The 21,998-nt window shown below is 41.6% G+C and overlaps 2 protein-coding genes across 2 annotated transcripts in view; both read left to right on the top strand.

Moving 5' to 3' along the window:
- The first annotated feature begins 357 nt into the window (after positions 1-357).
- On the top strand, positions 358-7,490 carry BLOC1S4 (biogenesis of lysosomal organelles complex 1 subunit 4). Its single transcript, XM_059815527.1, has 5 exons — positions 358-576; positions 1,093-1,164; positions 2,175-2,276; positions 3,086-3,220; positions 6,534-7,490. Exons 1-5 carry the CDS (start codon positions 358-360, stop codon positions 6,630-6,632), a joined length of 627 nt encoding a protein of 208 aa, XP_059671510.1. The 3' UTR covers positions 6,633-7,490.
- A 12,920-nt stretch (positions 7,491-20,410) lies between these two features.
- Positions 20,411-21,998, top strand: part of GLIPR2 (GLI pathogenesis related 2) — a 30,079-nt gene continuing 28,491 nt past the window's right edge. The window contains exon 1 of the mRNA XM_059815370.1: positions 20,411-20,562. Within this exon, the coding sequence (XP_059671353.1) occupies positions 20,550-20,562 (13 nt within the window). The 5' untranslated portion in view covers positions 20,411-20,549. The remainder of the gene's footprint in view (positions 20,563-21,998) is intronic.

Below are 21,998 nucleotides of genomic sequence, written 5' to 3' on the forward strand. Positions count from 1 at the left end.
CTTCCACTCTCCGACCGCACGGCAGGGCCTCGCCGAGAGGCCGGGGGCAGCTCGGAGACGACGGCCGGGGCTCCGGGGCCAGTGAGAGGCATCGGCCGCTGCCGGGCCTGCAGAGCCTGAGGCTCGAGCAGCCAGACGCGAGGCACCTCGGCGCACGGACGCCGGCGATACGTGCGCGGACTGCTGCTCCCGGGGCGACGGAGCCGGGGCAAGGCCGCAGGGCCGGGCCGCTCCCCCTCCTGCCCGTCGAGGGCGCGCCTGCGCCGGCCCCTCCCCGCGGCGGGCGGGAGGAGCCCCGTCCCGCTCACGTGAGCGGCGGCGCCGCCTGGCGCGCGGAGGGGAAGGTGGGGCGGTGGCATGGCGGCCGTCGCGGGAGCGGGCGAGAGGGCTGGGGCTGCAGCCGAGCCGCCGGGTGCTTGCCCCGGCGCGGACAGCGGAAACGTCTCCCAGAGCCACAGCAGCGCCTCCGGCCTCGGGGAGCCGGAGGACGAGGACGCCTCGGAGGCGTCGCTCAGCGCTACCGCCGCCGCTTATTCCGCGTACCTGCTCGCCGACCGCAGCCTCTTCAGCGACCAGGTGAGGGGCCGCGCCGCGCCGCGCCGAGACGGGCTGCCTCGGGGGAGCGGGCGGCGGCCTCCGCACCGCCCCTGCGGGCCGGGCTCCCCGGGGAGAGGGAGCAGCGGCGGGCCCTTCCCCGGGCGCGGCCCGGGCCCGCCGGCGGGTGTCGGGCGCGCGGAGCGAGGCCGCCCCGGCCGTGCCGGGGAGCGGGGGGGACGGGACGGGACGGGACGGGACGGGACAGGGGTGTCACTTGAGGGCGGCTCTCCGAAGCGGCGCGGCTTGGCTGCGTTGCAGAGCGGGGCGGCTCAACGCGCTGCGCCGTTTGCACCGTCTCGGCGTGGTGCTGTGCAAGGCAGGATATACCGGCGTGTCGGGTCAGCTGCGCCTGAGGTAGCCGAGGGGGGGCAAAGCTGTGGGATTTCTGTTAAACTGGTTTTAGTCTGGCTGATGCCTGTACTCAGAGGTTTTGTTTGGGAGAGTCTGGGGGGCTTTTGTGTTTTCAAGTGCCTTTGAAGTATTTTTGCTTTGCAGATCGAAAGCTTAGACAAGAGTCTAGAAGATTTGCTGACCAGAGTGGATGAATTTGTGGGTATGCTGGACATGGTATGTATAACTTGTATGTAGCTGTGTTTTTGAAGTCAGAATACAGTTTAATGTGTACTCTGTCTCATTTAAAAACACGAGATGGGAAGCAGCCTTTGGTCTAGGCAGATAGGTTCCGGTATGAAAACACACTTGATAATTAGATAACTCATGGATAAAAACTACTGAACTTTCATGTTGTTCAACAAAGTATGCCCATATAGCTATACGACTGCACATTTACGTAATCCTGTTTGTATATTTGTCCTTTACATACATGGAATCCCATTTTGAATGGCATAATGCTAGATACTTAAAAGGACAATAGAGTGTTCTGCTTTTCCTTTAAAAAACCTATTTTCTCTGGATTTTGTAATCAAAGTATCTAATCAGAGTTGCCAAACCTCCAAAGCTAGATTTGTCTTTAGGGGACCCTTTCTTACCCTTTCATCAGAAAGGCAGCTTAGTTTTCACTTTCATATGGGAGAGACAGGGGAAGGAATGGAAAGTTTCTGTAAGCTGACACTGGTATGCAGGCTGTCTTTTAAAACACAGCACATGTGGTTCTCCTGCACTACTGTAAGGGGAACTTTGCTGTATTTTTGGTTTTTTAACCAATTAAAAAGATTCGGTGGCCTGGCTTTTCTTTTAGTAGAGTGAGGAAAAATACAGGTAGTAAAATTCAAGTAAAAATTTTAGTTTAATATATTTGATTCTTCAGTATGTCCTGGGAAATGTTCCATCTCTTAGTTCTGATAAGGCTGAGGGAGCCTATTTTTAATATAGTTATAAAGGTAAATATTTGCTTATGCAAAATAAATTTTGTTCAAAGGCACTTACTAAACTGCACAAAGATGCTAGCTTATTAGTTTTAATATAGCATTTTTATACTAATACTAATCTAGTATTTTTAAACTTAAGAGTATTCATTTGTTAATTGGAGCACAGTTCTAGTTTCCAGAATAAAATCTACTACTTAACATTTTGTTTTATTCATTGATTTTTGTATTATTTATGTGAATCATCTTTAGATTCGAAGTGATTCCTCTCAAGTTGTCAATGAAAGTATACCTCAAATTTACACAAAAGCTACAGAAATGAGGCAAATATACAGGAAGATTGACAAACTAGAGGTATGTATTTGATATCTTCTGGATGTGTGCCACTTCTCAATAGGGGCAAGAATCAGTGACATGCTGTAGTTGCGTGTCTTGTGCACACGCATGCATGTGGCATGGATTCGTATCAGTTTTCATAGAACAGTTTGGGTGGGAAGGGACCTTTAAAGGTCATCTAGTCCAGCCCCCCCTTTTTTGCTCTCCATGTCCAGTCTCTGGGTTCAGTACTTCAGGGTTAATGAAGAGAACACAATTTATTAATAATTTCTGGAGACTATGAGCATTATAAAACAAAATGCCCTTTTTTAAAAAAATTTTTTTTTTTTTTTTTTATTTGCAGCTTGAAGCAAGGCAGCCATCTTTCCTTTTTTTTGGAAAGTAATAGTACCACTTTTTTTGTTTTTTTTTTTTACTGATAGTATCTTTCGAAGTTATTGTCTTGGGAGCTATTCGGAGACCAGTAGAATGAGAGGTCTGTTGATCCCTGGTAAAGCTTCAAAACTGTGATTCAGATCTTTGGTCCCACTTTTAGTAGAAAGGCAGATAGAATTCTTAATTCTAAGAAGTCTAAATTAGTTATTTGTAAGGCAAATAGTAAAAGGAAGACTGATTGTTTTATTAGATTTAACCTGGTTTTGCAGCCTTTTAAGTATCTCAAGTAATTTTTAGCCATAAAATGGACTTGTAGGTGGAAGGGAAATAGAGCATGGAGTTTTTGACTTCTCGTTTAAGTAATGGAACTTTCACAACTGTCGTGCAATACATAATCCTGTTTTAATTTGTTAGTGGAAAAAGATGGATTTCCCTTGGTTTTTTCACACTAGGCTTTTGTGAAGATGATTGGAAATAGTGTAGCTGGACTAGAAGAACGGGTCATAAAGGCAGAAACAGACCTTGGAGCTTTTCCGAGCACATTCAAGAAAATCTTGCACACAATCAGCATACCGTCCTTCCTTAATGTAAGTAAGCTTTTGTTGTCATGTGACCAGCTTAGTTGCTCTGCTTATCAGTGTTAATGATTAAAATGATAGTAAGTTTGTTGCACATATATCTGAATTTAACTGTAAAACTTTCATACACTGTATGAGGATTCTTGCAAAGTTCTCAGACTTAATAAAAAAACACCCCAAACTTAAAAACCACAAATTCTTACAAGGATTTGTGTTACTTTCCAAAGTAAGGCTGAATATGGGAAGAAGGGAACGTGAAGGGCGCAGACAAGCACATAATGAACAAGCCTTTATCTTAAAGCATCCCTGATCTCTGATGGTATGCAAAGCAAGTAGGAAGAGCCTCTACAGACAACACTGTTAAAGGATCATACTGCATTAAGAATATCACTGTAGAAATGCTACCAAAATAGGAAACTAAAGCTACGCTGCACAATATTTTTAAAATAAAGGTTCTGTTTATACTCAATCCACACAGCTCAGTGATCAGGTAAGCACCTTGCTAAACTTTCTAAGGGTGAGGTTTTCTCTACCTTTCCTCATTACTACATGTGGATTTTTTTCTCTGCCGAAGACTTGAAGTGATCTCTCTAGTATGTTTCAAAGAGATGCCATACCTAGCCTTAAATATTGTCACTGTGCCCTGGTTTTAAATAACCTGGTTAAAAAAATTAATCTTCTGAACCACGTGATACTTCTTGGCATCACCTGCCAATACACCATTTATAAGTACTCGTCCTTGTGCGTCTTGTCAGCTCCAGGTTCTTTTCTTTAACTTTTCCTATATTCATCCTGTACTAGCTCAGGTTTCTGTATCATAATACTGGTGAGAATGCTGAAATGAAGTAGGTTTGCAGACGGGGAGAGGAAGATGGCTGTGACTGTTGGAAGTATTTGTGTTCCTATATATTGCAAGCACATGTGGCAGCAGAGAAAAATAGTTGTAAAAAGTATACGTATTGTCTTGGTAAGACTCATCTCAGGAAACCTGTTTTCACTGCTATTTCCTGTGTAGTCTTTAAGTTAGGTAACTTTTCGTTCTGTCATTTTCTTTGGTGTTGAAGTTTAGAGTGATGTCATTTTTTCTTTCAAAAGTAACAATACAAAGCTGCTATTTATGGGCCAATTGCAAAAACAACTGCAGCAGTTCTCTTGAAGCATATTCAACAGTATTTTCCATTTTGTTGCTAAAAACAGTTGTGAACCACAGAATTATAATCTTCAGTTGGAAAGTGTCAACGTTCTAATAAAGTGTTTTTTTAGTGTTGCATGGGAACACTGTCAGCTTAGCAGTTTTTCCACAATTAATAAGGTGGAAAATCTTTGAAAGTGTCAGCAAGCTGAACCTGGCATGTCCAGTGGTTTCTTGGTTTAGGTATGGATAGCAGTAAAATCAACCCTCAGAACTTAATAGTATTAATTGATTAACTAAAAGGGAGGTCACTTCCACGGTGGTACTGAGTATTGCATAGTAAAATACCTGTTTTCGCTAGTAAACACAAGCATGTCTGAATGAAAATACCTACAGAGATTTCTCCTCATGCCTAACATTTAATTATCTCACTTGATATATCAACCCTTTAGAAAAGAAGACTATACCAGTATCATGATTTTCACTGTAATTGTAGTTCACATTTTCTTGCTACAATTTAAATTTTGTCAAGTACCCTCACTCTCTTCCCATTTAAATGTATCTGTTTCTTTACACAAAGGACGTATTTTGTATTTCTTAAGCTGTGTATTTGTAATCTCACTTTCAGATTTTGCCCCAAGTTCTTCCTTTGTGAATACCAGGCAGTGTAAAGTACAGTACTGTAAGACCTCTAATATCACTAAGGATGTAGACACTCTCAAAAGGTAAAAATGTCTGCTAAGCAGCTGCAAAAATAACTAATCATAAATGTGCACTTAGGCAATTGTGGGTACTGTGCCTGCCTATGAATTTCCTCACTGGACTGAAATTACTCCCTTCTTCCACATATGCAAATATAATGCCTCTTAAATCAGTGTCATGAGTTGCAGAATACCTATGACCTTAGTTTCCCTTGCTTGCAAGGTGTTTTCTCATAAGGCAGTACGGGATAGGAAATAATTTTTAATTTCTGATATCGAAAACATTGATAATATCCACTATTTATAGATCCAATCTTTATTTATATCTTTTTATTTCATTACAACTTGAATGGCAAAACAAACTAATTTCAGATAAATTAATGGTATCGTAAAGTTAAAGACAAATATATTTTTAATGTCATAAATCAGCAATTTTGTATGTAACAGGAGATTTCATATGGGTACAAGTATACAGCTCAACTGAACATTGGAAAAGTTCTACTCTAGCTTTTTTGTAGGCATGCTTAATTGTATCCTCATTTTGGTACTATGAAAGCATTCCAAACTCCATGTATACTAATGATATTTGGTATGCTTTTAACTTCATTATTGGTGAAGACTCTAATTTCCTCATCCCAGACAGGCAAAAAAGTACCTGAAGAACTCTGCAGATAAACTGACTGAGAGCTCTGCAAAATAGTTCATCAAAATCTTTTCATAAGTCCAACAGAATTTTTAGTGAATGAAGTCTTGATTTCAAGCCTTGAAAACACATATTGAAAACATACACTGGGTCTGTGTTGCAGTGAAGGCTGACAGCATAGTCAGTAGTGGTCCTTGCTGTTGTCTCTTTAAGTGAGCCATTTGGTATAGCAAAACAATGTACAGTTAATATTTAAAAGGAATGTGTACACTGTTCCTGTAAAACAGTGTAACAGCTCTTTTCCAGTCCACTGCCGTATTATTTTTAACAGTATGTTGTAGTACATCTGTTCCAACATGTAATTGATGAAGAAGCTCAGCAGGAGCAGCAGCCTTCTCGAAAGAAACACTTGCTAGGTGTATTTTCATAGGAAGACTGAATTAACTAAGTAAATGAGAACATAGGCTAGGGTTAACTCAGAGGAGGTGGCTGAGGAGAACTCAAAGGCCGGAGCAGGAAAGGTAAAAGTATGTGGCTTTGGAAAGATGAAGGTTACAGTGACTATACCATCAGCTGGAAAAGATTACCCATCTGGCTCCTGCAAAGCTGGCGTGTCACACTTTCCAGGACTGCATCTGTTCAGGTGATAGAATGGCAGAAGTCAAAGGCTGCTTTTTGTCACTAACATTAAGAATATGCCAGACTCATCTGAGCTATGATTAAAAATTTGCCTGACTAAGGAGATATGCCTTTAAAACCTTTCTTGCTTTGTGTTTTAGCTCTTCAGGCTTTGTTTTAAAACTTGTTTTTTTAAGAAGGCAAAAAATAAACTTATCTAATTTGCAGAAATCGTCTTCCTCACGGCAGCAAGAGACCCTCTATGAACCTCCAGTCCTCTTCAAGACTGAAGACTATTTTCCATGCCTTAATGAAGCACCTTATTGATGATTTTTGCTTTGGGATTGGTATGGATCAGCCAGGGTAGAGACAGCCAAGTGAACACAAGAAAGGCTAACCTCAAAATAGCTGCGTTTCTGAGCATTATTGATGGCATATTGCCGTTCTGATTCTTATTGTCTTCCTTCAGGCAGTATTTTCAGGTAATCTTTGTGTACGTTATTTCAAAAGTCTTCATAAACCACAGTATAAATTTTCAGATTATATTGGGGAAGGAACTTAAGAATACTTCTGTATTAGATTTTTTTTTTTTAAATAGGGAAATAATAGGAAACATACTTTTATATATAAACCTTTTAACACATAAGTATCTGTGCTGCTGCAAGTGTAAATAGTTATACCACAAGGATGTCTCTTTTTTTCTCTTTTTCCTGATGTACTGATTGAGGTGAAGGAGAAAATATGGCTAAAATAAGCTACTCCCAAGTTTTTGAACCTGGTCCCTGCAGTTTGTACAGAGAAATACACCACGTTGGGATGTGCAAGTTGCAAGGGGAGGACTTGGAAGATCAGCGAGGAGTCAAGGACATGGCTCAATCACGTGATCTAGTCACAGTTCACAAAGCAAACATCCTGCCCCAACTGATGATCATCAGGTCACAGTGACCTGAGCTTCTAATTATTGCACCATTGTATTATTTGATGTGTAACCAGGTGGGCATGATATTTATATAGCCTGCTGTCAAAAAGAAAAAGTATCGTAAGTTTAGGCAGGGACATCCTTGGACTGAGCCTCAATCCAGCGCCTGATCAAGCTGTCTGCTTTTCCCTCGCAACCCTCCGTGCGGTTACAGGGTCTTCCTGCGCTGATTGCAGTGTAAGTATATCATCAATAAACTAATAGTTATCTAACCCCTGTTGTGGTCTTGCATTTCATCTGGCAGTATCGAACTGCACCATTGTTTCTGAGAACTTTTTTTCCTACAGCCTTGTATAATATCTAGCGGGTGTTAGTCATAAATTGTTGTATTCCTCTGAACAATAACTTCACCACCAGTTTTATTGCCAATGTAACTCACTACAAATATCCAAAATTCAAATTGCAGAGGAATAAGGGATGCATTAGGGAAGCGACAACATGCCTATCAGTTTTGTGTTGCAAGCACAGAAAAAGGTATGCAGTTGTAGAGCAAGGATTACATATTAATAGATAAAGCTTTGAAAACTGTATGGTCTTGTCTCCCAACAACAGCAGGGACCAGGTTCTAAACAGTATCTGAAGCAATATTTAATAAAAACTAAAAAAATGATTGGTAAGGCAAAATCAATACTGCTCCAAAAGCAGTTCTAATGGAAACCTTACCTGAATTTTAACATAAAGAGTCTAGAAAAATAATTACATGCAAACATGCAGAAAGGAACAGACATTTAACTTAGAAGAAGGGCTCCCCCTTGCACCCCATACTCCTTGCTGTCATCAATATCTAAATATTTCACTATTTGGATGTTCCTCTGCAGCAACAGTTGCATTTCCAAAAGGTGTGGTAGCTTTCAGTTTATGCATAAATAGTCTTTGAAGGCTTGTTACTCCTCAGTGAAATCTAATGAAATGACATATCTGTAATTTAGTGTAACAACATAAGGCTACAGCCAAGTACTCTTAAACATGCTAATACTGATGTTACAAAAAAATTTAAAGTAACTTTAGAACAGATTTCTAATTAAATGAATCAACTGCTCAAATAAAAACTTCACCCTCTGCTGAATGGAACTAAAATGCAGTTATTTTTAAACAGGTGATACAATTTAAAATAAAATAATAAAGATCTCAGCAAGCTTATGCAGCTGATTATTGTTCATATTAGTAAGAGGAAAAAAATCACATTCTGAAGTGTGTATTTATGTTAAACAGTTGTATAGAAAGTGCGAGTTTTATTTTTAAAGCACACCACAAACAAAAATGCAGTTCCTATAACTAGTATAGTTCTATGTTGTAAATGCTCCAAAACATTTTTATTACTGAAAGTAGTGGACAGCACATGGAGATTTACTAAGGCAATGTTATAAAAGTACAGGTGATAAATAAATTGTGGCTGCTTTAATACATGGTACAGAATAACAAGGTCACAGTTCATCTGTGAACTATAGTCTAGAAAAGTTACAAAATGAAGGCATTCTCATAATACAAGAGCCACACGTGGACTCTGTTGTTGAATTTGTACTATCTTGGCTGTCTCCCTGTTCATGGTCAGTCTCACCAAGCAGGAATAGCGTAAAAAAAAAATCCCAAGTGTTCATGCTCAGTAAAGAAAGACTCATAGAATATTCCTTTATTATGTCTGTTGTTGTTACGTTGTACTAGTGTAAAACCAGTAAAACTATATTATGAATTAGGCTCAATATTTACTATTTTTGCCAGCTGCAAATCTAAATCTCAAAATCCACTGATACCAATATGCATATACCCAGAAAGCTGTACTTGTATCTTTCTCTGTACAATGTTCATCTTTCTCCTCTTGTTTGGGTTCCAAGATAGGAAGCCAGTAACAATAGCATTACGTTGCCTGTTCTTAACATGAAGAGCTCTTCAGATAGAACTGATGTAAAGCAAGACATTCTGTTTAATCAGCTGAGCTGTTAAAGGTTTGTTACCGAGTGTATGAAACGAGGTAATGTTTAATATCAACAAAAGAATTTACACACAAATCTTTTCTTCTATGACGTGAAGCAAAATTTTTGAAGTTATCCTAGCAGAGATGATGCTAAAAGTTTTGTTACAAAATTCAACCAGATGTGGGTTACTCTAGGCTTGCTTTATTATCAACTCAGAGTTGGGCCATCACCTCAGTGAGTGGCACTTGTTAGACAAAAATATGCACCTTTTATACCCAGTAACATTATGTAAAGCTCAAAGTCTTTGGTATATTCCCACGTATTTCGGTTCTTATTTCTTCTTCATTTATCAAAAAAGTCCATTATGATGCCCTGTCTCAGCAACTTCTTGCTTGTCTGGTTCCAATTCTAATTTCAGGGTTGTTCCAGGGGTCATCTTTCTTCATTTAGCAACTTCACCTTTTACAATTCTCAGAAAAGACTTTGTGATGTTATATTAATAGATCTACTTGGTTAAGCAATTTTCTACATTTTAATTTTATGACCTTAACAATATGCTTACTCCAGGTTAATCAATTATCTATTGTTAGTTTCTGATTTCTGCTGATTAGCTTGACTGAGTTTTAAGTCAGCCATGGTTAGGGCTATACAGAGGAGCAGGCCATGCATGTAACATTCAGGGACTGTGAACAGCTTCATGGTTGTTTCACTAACTTCTCACGATTCTATTTTCAATGTCTTATTCTTTAAAAATCTATTACAATACTATTGCTTAAGATAAAGATTATTATTATTATTTTTGTTTTACAATTTTATATTCTTAAAGTTAGGTACATTTTAGGCAAGTGTCTAATTGAAAGTAATGGTGCTGCTTACTGAAAGATACCTGTTTACTGTAAGATGTATGTGTACATATAACAGAAGCTCCATTCACAAGATAGGCAGGATGGACTGAATGTTAGAGGTCCACATTTTTCATAGCTCCTGGACAAAAATCAATGTGATCTGTCTTACCTAAATATTTAGTTATATGATAAACTATGCCTGAAGTAGGTACATAAAGATTGATATTTGTATTCGGACCTACACATTTTGTTTCACTCTTGAGCAATGCTACTGCAGGTGCTATAAAGCCTAAAGAAATTATAGAAGGACGCACATTACTGACATGACAAGAGATCAATTTGATGATTTATCTGACCAAATAATAAATTGTTTAAAGATTTAAAGATGCACTGGATTACATTGACATTATCAAAACCCATAGTAGTTCGTTACTTCTGCTGACAATAATCTTCAAGGTTAAGTGGTTTTACCTGCAAAACTAAGAAATCAGTAGCAAGCTTAATTTGGATTCTGTCCTGCACAGGAACTGTTACCAAATACTAAGATCTTGAGCTGTAGAGAGTGATCCTGAGTGAAACACCTTCCAGAATGAGAAAGAAGAGCTTGCATCTACATCTATGAAGAGAACTTTACATTTGAAAATGGTAACTATTTTAAGGTTCCCTTACCAAAAAAAAAAAAAAAAAAAATTAAGTGATGACACTTTTAAACTCCCTCAGTTTTCGTAGAAAAAAATTCTAGTCTTGGACCAGCTACCAAGAAAATCCCATGTGCCCAGACAGAAGCCCTGCCTTGAAAAGCCAGAATCCCTGTCAGATTTAGCCATGGTGAAAGAGGACCATAACGGGCGTTGGTAATCTCTCTAGCCACTGCAGCTGAATCCATCAGGAATGAGGAGTCTTCAACTACTGGGATTCACAACCTTGTAGGAGCTAGGTTACTGTGGCAGGCTGTGCTGCGACGGCAGAGTAGAGGCTTTGTCCACTCTGCTGCTTTTGTAGGTTCCACTTTAGGCCGATGGGTGGTAGTACAGCCTAAAGGTGGTAGTACGGACTCCAGCTCCAGCTGATCTGGAGATTCAGGAAATTTTCTTTACCTTCTTGCTTGAGGTTATGTACTCCCAACTTAATGCTGGTAATTTTTATGATTTTGCAAAACAGTGTAAGTAGTATTCAAATTATGCATGATCAATGTCTTAAAAGTGCTAAGTAACAAGCAAAGAAGAAAAAAGGGAAACAGAAGGTACTGCACATGAGCAGTACTGAATAACGCTGGTGACACAGAATGGAGTCATCTGTAGATACATAGTTTGAAAAATTGAAATAATGCCTTTGAAATTATATCAGACAAAAGGACAAGATAGGAAAACCAAAGTATCCTGTCTAAAATCCACATGAAAGACTCAAAACATAATTTAATTTTTGCCACCTTTAATATTGGCTGTACATTATTTGATGGTAAAATTACATAAACAGTCATAAAATACGATGTTTTCCGTCAAATGTACTATCTATACAGGATCTTGAATTGTCTTAAACAAAAAGTATATTGAAAATACAGGTACATAAATGAGCTGACAGAACTAAAGAAATGAGCTGAGAATGAATAAGGATTCCATTAGAGGGTTCTGTGTGAAAAGACAAAGGGACAGAATTCGGGGCGGGGGGGGGGGAGCACTTGCTGAGCATCAATGAAGAAAGAAAAAGATAAGTTTCCATTTTGATTTATCATCTCCTACTATTCAGAAACTGGAGGTTTCTTGAGAATAGCTTGATGCCTACATTATTTAAAAATAAAATAATTGCCATCTGTTTCTTACAGGTGACACTGTCAGGATTTTCTTTACAAGCAAGTGGTCTAGAATGCCACCTTTAAAAAAAGAAAAAGCAATAGCTGTAATTCCTGCAATCCTAGGACTTTAAAACTGAGAGCTGGCACTAAGTGTGGCAGGAGCATCTGAAATGTTTCTCTGAACATCAGTCAATCTAAAAGGTTTGCGGAGAACTGCAAACTGGCAGAAAAGCTGTTTCAGATTGATTCATACAAAAAAAGAAAAAAAAAAAGGAACGGTAAGAGCCTCGTGCAGGAATAGAAGAGGCAGAAAATAGCATAGCCAGGAGATAAGGCAGGGCAAATGCTAAGGCATAAACTTGTGGTGACAGAGCTTTGAGCAGCATGAACACATGAGGGCAAGATCCCTGAACTGGGAGGTATGAATGAAGATCCACAACAGACCTGACGTACACATGTGATTTTGTTACTTGTTCACAGTTTAGGAGTTTTTTTAATTTTTTGCCTCAGGGTGCACTACTCCCAAGTACACAGTTTTAGGAGGGGCTTTAACTGTACTAGAAAAACCGTGAAAGGACAGTCTGGGCCAGGTCGCCGTTACTGCGTGTTTCACAAAAGCAGTGGGACTCGCAGGTACAGTTAGCCAGACCATTAGACTGCTCTGGCTAAAAATCAGTTCTGCCGAGCCAAACTTTCCAGCCCCAACATTGATGTCCTGGCACAGGGGTGAGGGATGACACCTCTCTACTCCCAGCCGTCCCCCTGAGAGGGACAAAGCCACGTGCCACTGGGACTCACTTTCCCTGTTTTCCTCATGCTTCTTTGATTAGCCCTTTCCTCTACAGGGATGGTTTTGCAATTTGATTGGAAGCATAGAGGGAAAGAAGAACAAAAAAATTAGGCATTGGGAATAGCCGCCTCATTGTCATTGCAGAGATGTCTGTGTGCTGTGTGTCCTGCTCAGATGCCTGCTTCCAGCAATGTTTTATCAACTCCAATAGAGTGGTTCAACTGCTAGTGATATGCAGTGCCTTCATTCTTGGTGTCAGTGGTTGCTGGGAATTTTTTTGGAAGTGTGCCTGTTGCATCTAAAATCCAGTGTATTGGAAGACTGTTAAGGGAAAAAATATTTATTGAGGGGAAAAATACTAAACAATATAATTGAACAAAAATCGTGTTTTCATTCTGGATTTATTAGTTTGACTTTTCCTGGATTTAATTGTGTTTCTGTAGTCAAAGGAAGGAAAACACAAAGCAGTAATGCCAGAGAAATCTTGCTTAATGAAAATCAACTGTGATGTTGTTAGCTAACAAGGTAGATGAGCAGTGCCGTTGCAAACTCATTGCATGTACCAGCGAGATAAGTCAAGACTCTGCCAAGTGAGTTGGATGAAATTATGAAAAGGACCCAGGATCAACAACAGAAAGAGATCAGTGAAAGCAGGGCTAGATGATATTCCAGTGCCCATCTCAGCATTCTGGCACTTAATAGTTTGCACCATGAAACTGTCTCTGGGTGTGAAATGGATTATTTTTGGATCGAATATGGCCAGAGACTTGCTCCAGGAGTTTATCTGACATGCTACAGGTGCTCTTGGGCATTCATTCCATGCTGCTGGTCTTGAGTTAGTCTTAGGTCAAGATGAAACTCAATGAAACATTTAGCTTGAACATGAGGTTTCTCCTTACAAATCTGCCTCTGCTGTGCTGAACTACTTGCTAAGACAGGCATAGCCCCAGGGTGGTGAACAGCACTCTTCAGGAGTACAAAGACTGAACCAAAGCTGTGTGAGGAATGGAGATGTGATGGTGCTGGAGTTTATATTTGAGGATTTGAATGGGTCACTAATACGGAAATTAAATTCATTCAGGGGAGTTGTGAAGAGAAGAGCCTGATGTAAAGGTCAGGTAGGAAAGCTGCTGGAGAGAGATGATGGAGGAGTGACACGGAGGAACGGACATAGACCTTCTAACTGAACTCAGATGTAACAAGGAAATGTACAGGAGATGGAAGCAGGGGCAGGTGACCCAGTGGGACGATAGAGCTGCTGTTTGATCTTGCAGGGATAGGGTTAGGAAAGCCAAGGCCAACCTGGACTTGAATCTGGTGAGGGATGTGAAGGGCAGCAGGAAAGGCTTCTACAAATACATGAACAGCACAAGGAAGACCAGTGCAAATGTGGCCCATTGCTGACTGCAGCTGGGGCTTGGTGATGCAGCACACAGAAAAGGCCGAGGTACTTGATGTTCTGTGCCTCAGTATTTACTGGTAAGTCTTTACTGTGCAGTCTTTACTGGGCTGTCTTTACTGGGCTTGCCATTACAAGAAAGATACAGATCTACTGGAGTGAGTCCAGTGCAGGGCCACAAATACGATTAAGGGACTGGAACATCTACGAGGAGAGGCTGAGAGAGCTGGGACTGTTCAGCCTGGAGGAGAGAAGGCTCAGGGAGGATCTCATCAGCATGTACAAATACCTGAAGGGAGGGAGTGAAGGAGAGGGAGACAGACACTTCTCAGCAGTGCCCACTGGTAGGACAAGAGGCAATGTGCACAAAATAAAAACTCCTTGCCAAAGCACCTTCTTTGTTACATCCCACATCCATTTTTTTGAAGCTTGTTCCCACAAGCTTCTTTTAATATCCTCTAATTCTTTTATTGGAGGATACAATCAACAGTCATTAGCCATCTGTGTTGCTCATCATCTTGTAGCAATGTCTGTAATTTCCCTTTCCATGATCTCTTCCCTTGGCTGAAGAATCATAGAACCATAGAATGGTTTGGGTTGGAAGGGACCTTAAAGATAGTCTAGTTTCAACCCCCCCTGCCATGGTCAGGGATACTTTCCTCTAGATCAGGTTGCTCAAAGCCCTGTTTGTGCCTGAAGCTTCCATGCCCTTGTTGCCTTTCTCTGATCTTTTTCCACTTCTGCTGTATCCTTTTTGAGATCAGGAAACCAGGGCTACCCATGTAATTCAAGGCACGAGCAAATCAGAGGTTTAAACAGTACCGCAATCTGCCGCCTTTTTTCTTCTCTAGTTATTCCCAATATCGGATGTGCTTTCTTGTCTTCTTCTGAACATTTAAACTGATGTTTTCAGGACCTATCATAATTGTGTGATCTCATGCATGAGTAACTGCTCAAATTTACTTTCTGACTCATAAAATGGTTCCTATACAAGGATATTTTAATGTAATGGCTAAATATGTGGCTGTTAAGCAGGAGATGCTTCTAGTTAGTAGGATGAAGTTTTGCTAAAACAAAGGTTACTGCTTATGTGGATCTGATATAAAAAGCAGTGGATTGCGGGGCTACGCACAAGAAGGCAAAACCACAGATGCTGCAGAGTCAGTGTGTTTATGTATGGCTATACCACTACTGGAGGTCAGCAGCTGGCCTAGTCATCGGACTCCTCTGTGTATTTGTGCTCACCTGGACTGTCATTGGACTTTTCTTATCATAGCTACAGAGCAGTGGTGCTGGAAAAATGGTGTTTAACCTCAGCCTGAGGTGCTGCGCTGAAACAGAGCCCATGAAGTGTCCTAACACCATGTGCCAGGTACTGTTCAGCCCACCGCAGCCTTGGAGGAGCAAGGTAATGCTTTGTAGCACTGACAGAAATTCTCTTCCTTTTGAATGCCCTCTAATCCTTTTTTGTGCCAGAAGTCTTTCCAGGGTACTCTCTCCTCCTCCTTGTTACCTTAACTCCTTTGTACGCTGAGGCTGAGCTGGCCCCTGCTTCTCATGGAGCCATAGGGGCTGTATGTCTTTCTCCGTGGCAGGGTACAGGGGAAGCACTCAGCATCTGCAGAGGTGGGAAGTGACACTTCTTATGGGGGCGCCTGCTTGGAGCTAGTTGAGAGCAACCATGCTGAGGGTTTTCCTCTGGTTCTTTTCTGAAGCTAGAACCCCAGTAGTTTGGCCCATGTTGAGGAGCATCCTGAGGCTGAAGTGGGCGTTTCACTGCCCTGCTCCAGTGAGATTGATGTACTTGTGCTCTCAGACATTTAGATGGTCAAGGACTGAGCCTGAAAAAGGTCAACTGGGGAGGGTGCTGGGCCACTCAAGAGAAAGGCAGTGCCTGTGCCACACTCTCCTTTGGACAACAGTATTCCCACATTTTGTCCCCCAAATCTTTGCTTTAAATCCAGCCCTTAAGACTGTTGTTGGTGATTAATCACACACTACTTTTATCTTGCAATGTGTAGGAAGAAGTTAAAGGCAATGACTACTCTGCAGTGACAGTCTCCTGTTTTCTGTGTGAGGGTTTTGTGAATGTGTCCAGCTGATAACAGCACAGTGCTGAGAAAAGAGGAACAGCCTTGCTTTTGTACTCTTGCTCTTTTCAGCTCAGTTCTTTTTATTTTCTTCAGCATCAAGAGTTATGGTCAAACTAGAAAGCAGAGATGAGTATCTCCTCTTCCAAGAAAAATTAACATCTCCAACTTGTTAAAGTTGAATTTTTGTGACCTGCTACACAGCCTGGATTACTTTACAGGTGAAATGGCAATACCAGTTTGGGTCCCACAAGCAAAGCCTGGCAAAACTTGAACAGGAGGAATATTCTCAAATATTCTACCATCAATTTTGCCCCATTTTCCTTTTACCTCAAGGTGCAGGTTTCTAGTTGATTGATAGTCTGGTGTGTAATTTTATTGTTCACTCATGGTTCTTGTCACTATATATGATGTTATTCATATGTGACGTATTTATATTCATATGAATACTGTTGGTCCTTGTTAAAGAGTCTCTGGGGAGAACAGATTTGTTACATTTAGTATTGCTCACAGACCTTTTGTATGCATGGTTTGACTTGTGGAGAAACTGCTCCATGTTGTGTTTAAAAGAAGGTTGGGAGGCATACACACCTCCTCGGCGGGGCTTACATATGACAGTGTTGTCATATGTCTGTCCCAGTCTGTGCGGGCACCGAATTGGACCTGCTTCATACCAATTGATGAAATGAATTAATGATTCAAAACATTAATGATGACAGGCATTTGCATCAACCCATCAGAGCGTGTACATGTGAAAAGGTTCATCTCAGGCCGTCTTAAATATGTCTGAACCTGCCTGCAAGCAGTTGGGGGTCTGCATAGGCAGCAGCTGGCCAGCTGTTACTTCATCACTTGCACTGCTGCTGGAACAGAAATCTGCATGCTGAAATCTGTGATGCTACTGAGGCGCTCACCACAGACACATAGCTGGTGCAGAGTCCTGCTTAGGTGGGTTCTCTTGCCAGATGGAGATGGGTACTGAGCTGTGTGGAGGCAGACCTCTGGGAAGACAACGGGTAACCTGGTGTTTGCCTGGGGTTTCTTGCTCTATCAAAAAGACATCTGTTTAGTCCTGAGTTTCTGCAGATTTAGCCATATATGGCTAGCTGATGGAAGCTACTGGAGTAATGTAGGAGGCTGCCAGCACGTGGCTGTAAAGACTAAGCTGTGTGAGACAACAGGCAGCAGTACAATCCCAGCTGGGCCCGGAAATTCACGCTGCCCGTTCCACCACACTGGCCTTGCCCGGTCTGCGTGCCTTGAGGCAATCTGTGGGGCACGGCAGGAGTGCCTGTGGCTACCCAGGGCTGATCACAATGTGAACAGCACGTCACACAAGGCAGGTTGGGGGGCAGCAAAGAGAAACCGCTGGTGGGAAGGGGTACAGGAAGCTTCCAGAAGAGACAGGAAAGCAAAGCAGGGGAAGGATGTGGGTTTACATATGGTGGCAGCAGAGGAGGTGGTTATGAGACTGTGAGCATTAGGGTCAGTCACATCAAGGTAAAGAGAAGTGGTGGATGCAGATGGGTGAAATGGATTTGCTTTCTGGGGAGAAAAGGGAAGATAGATAGGGTAGAAGGAGGATTCTGTTTGTCCTCTGAATGCCACATACTCAGTTTCTGACACCAAAATTTTGGCCACAGATTTTCAGGATGCAGATGAAATAGCTCTACTGCAGATGCATTATCTCTAACTCCCTGATTGTAGTGATTCAAGCACTTCCTCTCAAATTGCATTTTTCCTTCTTATGTGCTCTATAACCTATTTCCAGAAAGAATATTTATTACACCAGTCTTTACTAGTTAAGTGTTATTTTTTCTAGCCAGCTGTTTTTGTTCTGTTTTCCTTCTAGCAGAAAGATGGAACAATTAAATATTAGTCAATTCACTTTGTACTCTTTTTGCATCTTTTCCAGAAATGTTTAGTAGGTGTTGCTATAGGAGGCAGAATGCTGGACTCGGATCTGATTGTGTCAGGGCATTTCTGTTCCTGTAAGTTTCCAGTGTCCACTGTTGGATAATACCAATGTCATCCTAGTATTTTCTCGGTGTAAAGGAATTGTGCAGTCATTAAACAAGCATGCATTTGGAGGTGCTCTGGTACATCATACAGCAAATGGGAAACCCCATTTGTTTCCACTCATATTCCAGTATGTTTGATACTACCTGAAACTGGTAAAAGGATATTAATGATTTACAGTTTGCAGATTTCCCTAGCAGTAGCTTTTATTTAATCACTTTCATTATTTTCAAAGATGTGATTACATCCTTAATTATTAGTGTACATACTTCCTCCAAATTTCCATCTGATAAGATCAGCAATATTCGTTAGTGTGGAAATTTCAGCAGGTAATGTTAAAATGCTAAAAAATCCCAGCTTCCCCCTTCCTCTTTGTTTTTGTGTATCTCAGCTTAGATTGCTTTCCATTCTCTGATGAGTCATTGCATTTACTTTGTACTGATACTTTCCACATTTCATGCCTGAGCAATGATTCTGATTTCCTTGTTTTCTGATCAGCAAAAGCACCATCTTTTTGCTGTAGGGAACACTGGATTTTTGCTAGATCAGAGAAACCCTCTTTTCCAAGTTATGATTGCACAGGATGTTGTGAAAATGGCATGCAGGTGTCTCTGGTCACTTTTGAAGATCTTGATGCTGTTTTCTTAGTATCAGTCCAGGTCCCAAGGGAATGTTGCTTTATAATGCAGCTGAATATTATAAAGTTCTAAACCATAAACAGTATAAAATATAACAATCGACTACGAGGATATAAATGAACATTTCAAATACCAGAGACTCCCAACTATGCAAATTTAAATTCCCTTCTACGCCCTTGTCACAGCCATAGGGTGGCACAGGGTATTGCTGAGCATTGATGTATGTCCTAGGAGTAGTACAACCCAGTATTTCAAGTTTAGCAGAGCATTTTTAGAGGCTAGGGTTCACAGACTGGCCCATGGTTTGTTCACTCCTGCAAGCAAATAAAACAGCGGCTTTCACCTCCAGATAAAGGGTTCTGATAGTACCAGCTCCAGCTCTCCACCCTGCTCTGCAGCCAACTACGGCCGCTCACGGCAGAGGGAGTGGGAAGAGATTTCCTTCCACACCTTCTCTGACCTCTTCCTCCTGCTCTGCTGCCTGCCTTGCTGCCAGCGAAGGGAAGCATCAGGCAGCTGTGAAGACGAGTGCGATCTCATGCCCTGCGGTTTCCTCCTCTGCGTGGTGACTGGTTGCCCCCATACTTCTTCTTGGTGATCCCATCAGCTATCAGACAGTGACACCCCCCCAGCCTGTGTTTCAGCCTTGCCAGTGAAGCAACCTCAGGAGGAGCAGTGTGTTGGTGAAGGGATCTTGTCTCTCCCCACCTGCTGCTGCCGCTTGTTTAAAAAGGAAAAAAAACCCTGCATCTTTTTATTTCTGAGTTTTCTTTTCTCATCGTGGAGCTCAGCCTCCAGAGGTAGATAAAGGATAATTGAAACCTGCTGAGCCAGCAGACTTGGCACAAAACCAAGTAGAACCTCGAAATTTTGAAAGGCGTTGTGAAAAATTGGGAAGCATTAGCCCCAGATGATTTTTTTGTGATGATGAAAAGATGAAAGTTGGGAACATGTACTGAATTATTGTTTGGAGAGATGCAGCACTTCTGAAGTTAAATCCAAGTATCGTGTTTGCCGTAGTTGAAGTAGTTAATATTTGCCAGATTAGCTTGAGGTATTTTGATGTAGAGTGAAGATAACAGTGGCACATTTATCTGTGCTTGCACAGATAAAATAAGGCATATGCACATCCAACTCATTTTACAGAAATGCACCACCAGCACGGTTCCTGTTTAACCTGCAAAATATTATGCTGCATTTTACTTATACCTTCTACAGATTATGTTGTAACAGTGCAGAAAGTGATTTATTCTAGATATAAAACATAGTTATACTTCAAACTGTCTTATCACTTGCCTGTTTCAACTTTACGTACAGTAACGGGGTAAAACTTTAACAAGTATTTAGCTGTATGAATTAACCTCCTGGATTATGCCCGCTGTGACAGCAGAATTATTTGTCAGCAGAATTTCTTTTCACAGCCTCCTCTTACCAGAAGACAGCCGTGATTACTAAGCCAAATCGGTATGTGAAACCATATGGTGTTTTGGAACTGCTTGGTTACTGTGGAGGATAAATAGCTCCTGACCCTAAAGAGGATCTTTTTAAGAAAAAAAAGCAGTGTCCCTATGCCTTATAAGGCATGGGCAGGCTTACTCCAGTGCTGAAGAAGGGGCGGTAACGGGTTCATGCTGCTGAGTTTTCTCGGGCAGCCGTCGCAGGCGACTGAAGAAGTTACGCTGAAATTGCAAACGCTTCGTTCCCGGCACTGAGCAGCGAAACTCAGTGAAGAGAGGAGGCGGCAGGTGACATTGAATAAAAACCAAACACCACTTGATCATGGGAAAATCAGGTGAGCAAATGCCTTCGTGCAGTTGGCTGTGTATTCTTACAATGTCCGTGCCTGGTTTTGTGCTCGGAAAGCGTTGCTAAAGCGTTAGTGGCTTTCCTCGGAGAAAGCTGCTTTCATTTGTGCATGGTACAGCCTGGGAGGAGCTTTCTCTCTGACACAGGGTTAGATTTAAAAAAGAAAGAAAAACGACACCCCCCCCAACCTGAACAATGTAGAGGTAGTTGTATTACATACGGTTTACATTTTGTAACTGATAATCGCTTTGCTTTGCTGTATGAAATAATTACAAGCCCTATAGCTTTAAAATTATCTTGTGTCTCGCTGTCGGACAAAACTTACCTATGTTGCAGATGGGCAACAGGATGCTTTGAGGGGGGAAGCTTTTTATCAGCCTTCCTGTCGGGAGGATTTAGATGTAAGACTTGTTTACCATTTAAGCAAGGATAGCCTTGCTCAGCCCCTAATAGTTGTGCAGCCTCTCCCTGCTGCTGGCTGCATTGTTGGTCCTTCCCCCACTGCTGCCAGCTGTCTGGGTGCCCTGCTCTGACAGCCTCAGCTGGGCAAGAGTCCTCCAAAGCTGCCAAGGAGCTGGAGACCTTAAGGAGAAAGAGCTCGTGCCCGGGGCTTTCTCCAACTTTGTCCTGTTAGAGTCATGAGCGAAAATCTGCCAGTCTTCTGAAATGGCTGTGAAACTGGATACTTTATTTTTGTTCTTGTGGTTAGGACGTTATTTCTGTGACAAATCAGAACCTGGTGGCATATTGTCTGTCAGTCCTGTGCATAAACAGCACATATGGGACACGCTCAGCAAAACCTAGTACTTGATTCGCTCAAAACCGTAGGCCTTTTCCAGAGAAACTTGAGGAAGATCTTTGTATGGGTAACACTTTAATGGGCCTCAAGCACGTGTGTGTAGAGTTTTTTTCCTTTTTTTGAAGGTCAGCATCCTAGATGAGATCAGAGCTGTCTGCAAATGTGACTGTAAAGGGCTTACTGGTATGATACCCAGTCCAGGCGAAGCACCATATAGCTGCCAGTGGGTGGTTTTGGCCCCGTGGCCTTGAAGCTGCATGGGTTTTCAAGTGGATTGGGATTTAGTAAATAACCTTACAACAATTTAAATAACTGTAGGCGCTCAGAAGTATCAAGTTCAGCACTTTCTTGCTAATAGTATAAAGTACAAATACCAGAAGAGTCTAGCAGCTGTACATTACATTAGCAATGTTAATTGCGCAAAAGCAGTGGCGATACTCCAGTGTGCACCTCCCAGTCCCAAAATGATGAAAATCTCCTCTTGTTTTAATATATGCAAATTGCTAATACAGTCATAAGGCAATTTCTGCCTTCATTATTTCCTGCACATTTATTACTGCACATCAGTTGGTTGTTCCAAGCTTAGGAGCAACCACAGACCCGAAACTGCTTTTGCCAAGGCT

Source organism: Gavia stellata, chromosome 3 (genome assembly GCF_030936135.1).
Source record: "Gavia stellata isolate bGavSte3 chromosome 3, bGavSte3.hap2, whole genome shotgun sequence".
NCBI classification, from domain to species: Eukaryota; Metazoa; Chordata; class Aves; order Gaviiformes; family Gaviidae; genus Gavia; species Gavia stellata.

Coding starts and splice junctions, on each gene's coding strand:
- BLOC1S4 (XM_059815527.1), top strand. CDS start 358: ATGGCGGCCGTCGCGGGAGCGGGCGAGAGGGCTGGGGCTGCAGCCGAG. Junction 577..1,092: donor GCAGCCTCTTCAGCGACCAG/GTGAGGGGCCGC, acceptor TTTGCTTTGCAG/ATCGAAAGCTTAGACAAGAG. Junction 3,221..6,533: donor GCATACCGTCCTTCCTTAAT/GTAAGTAAGCTT, acceptor TCTAATTTGCAG/AAATCGTCTTCCTCACGGCA.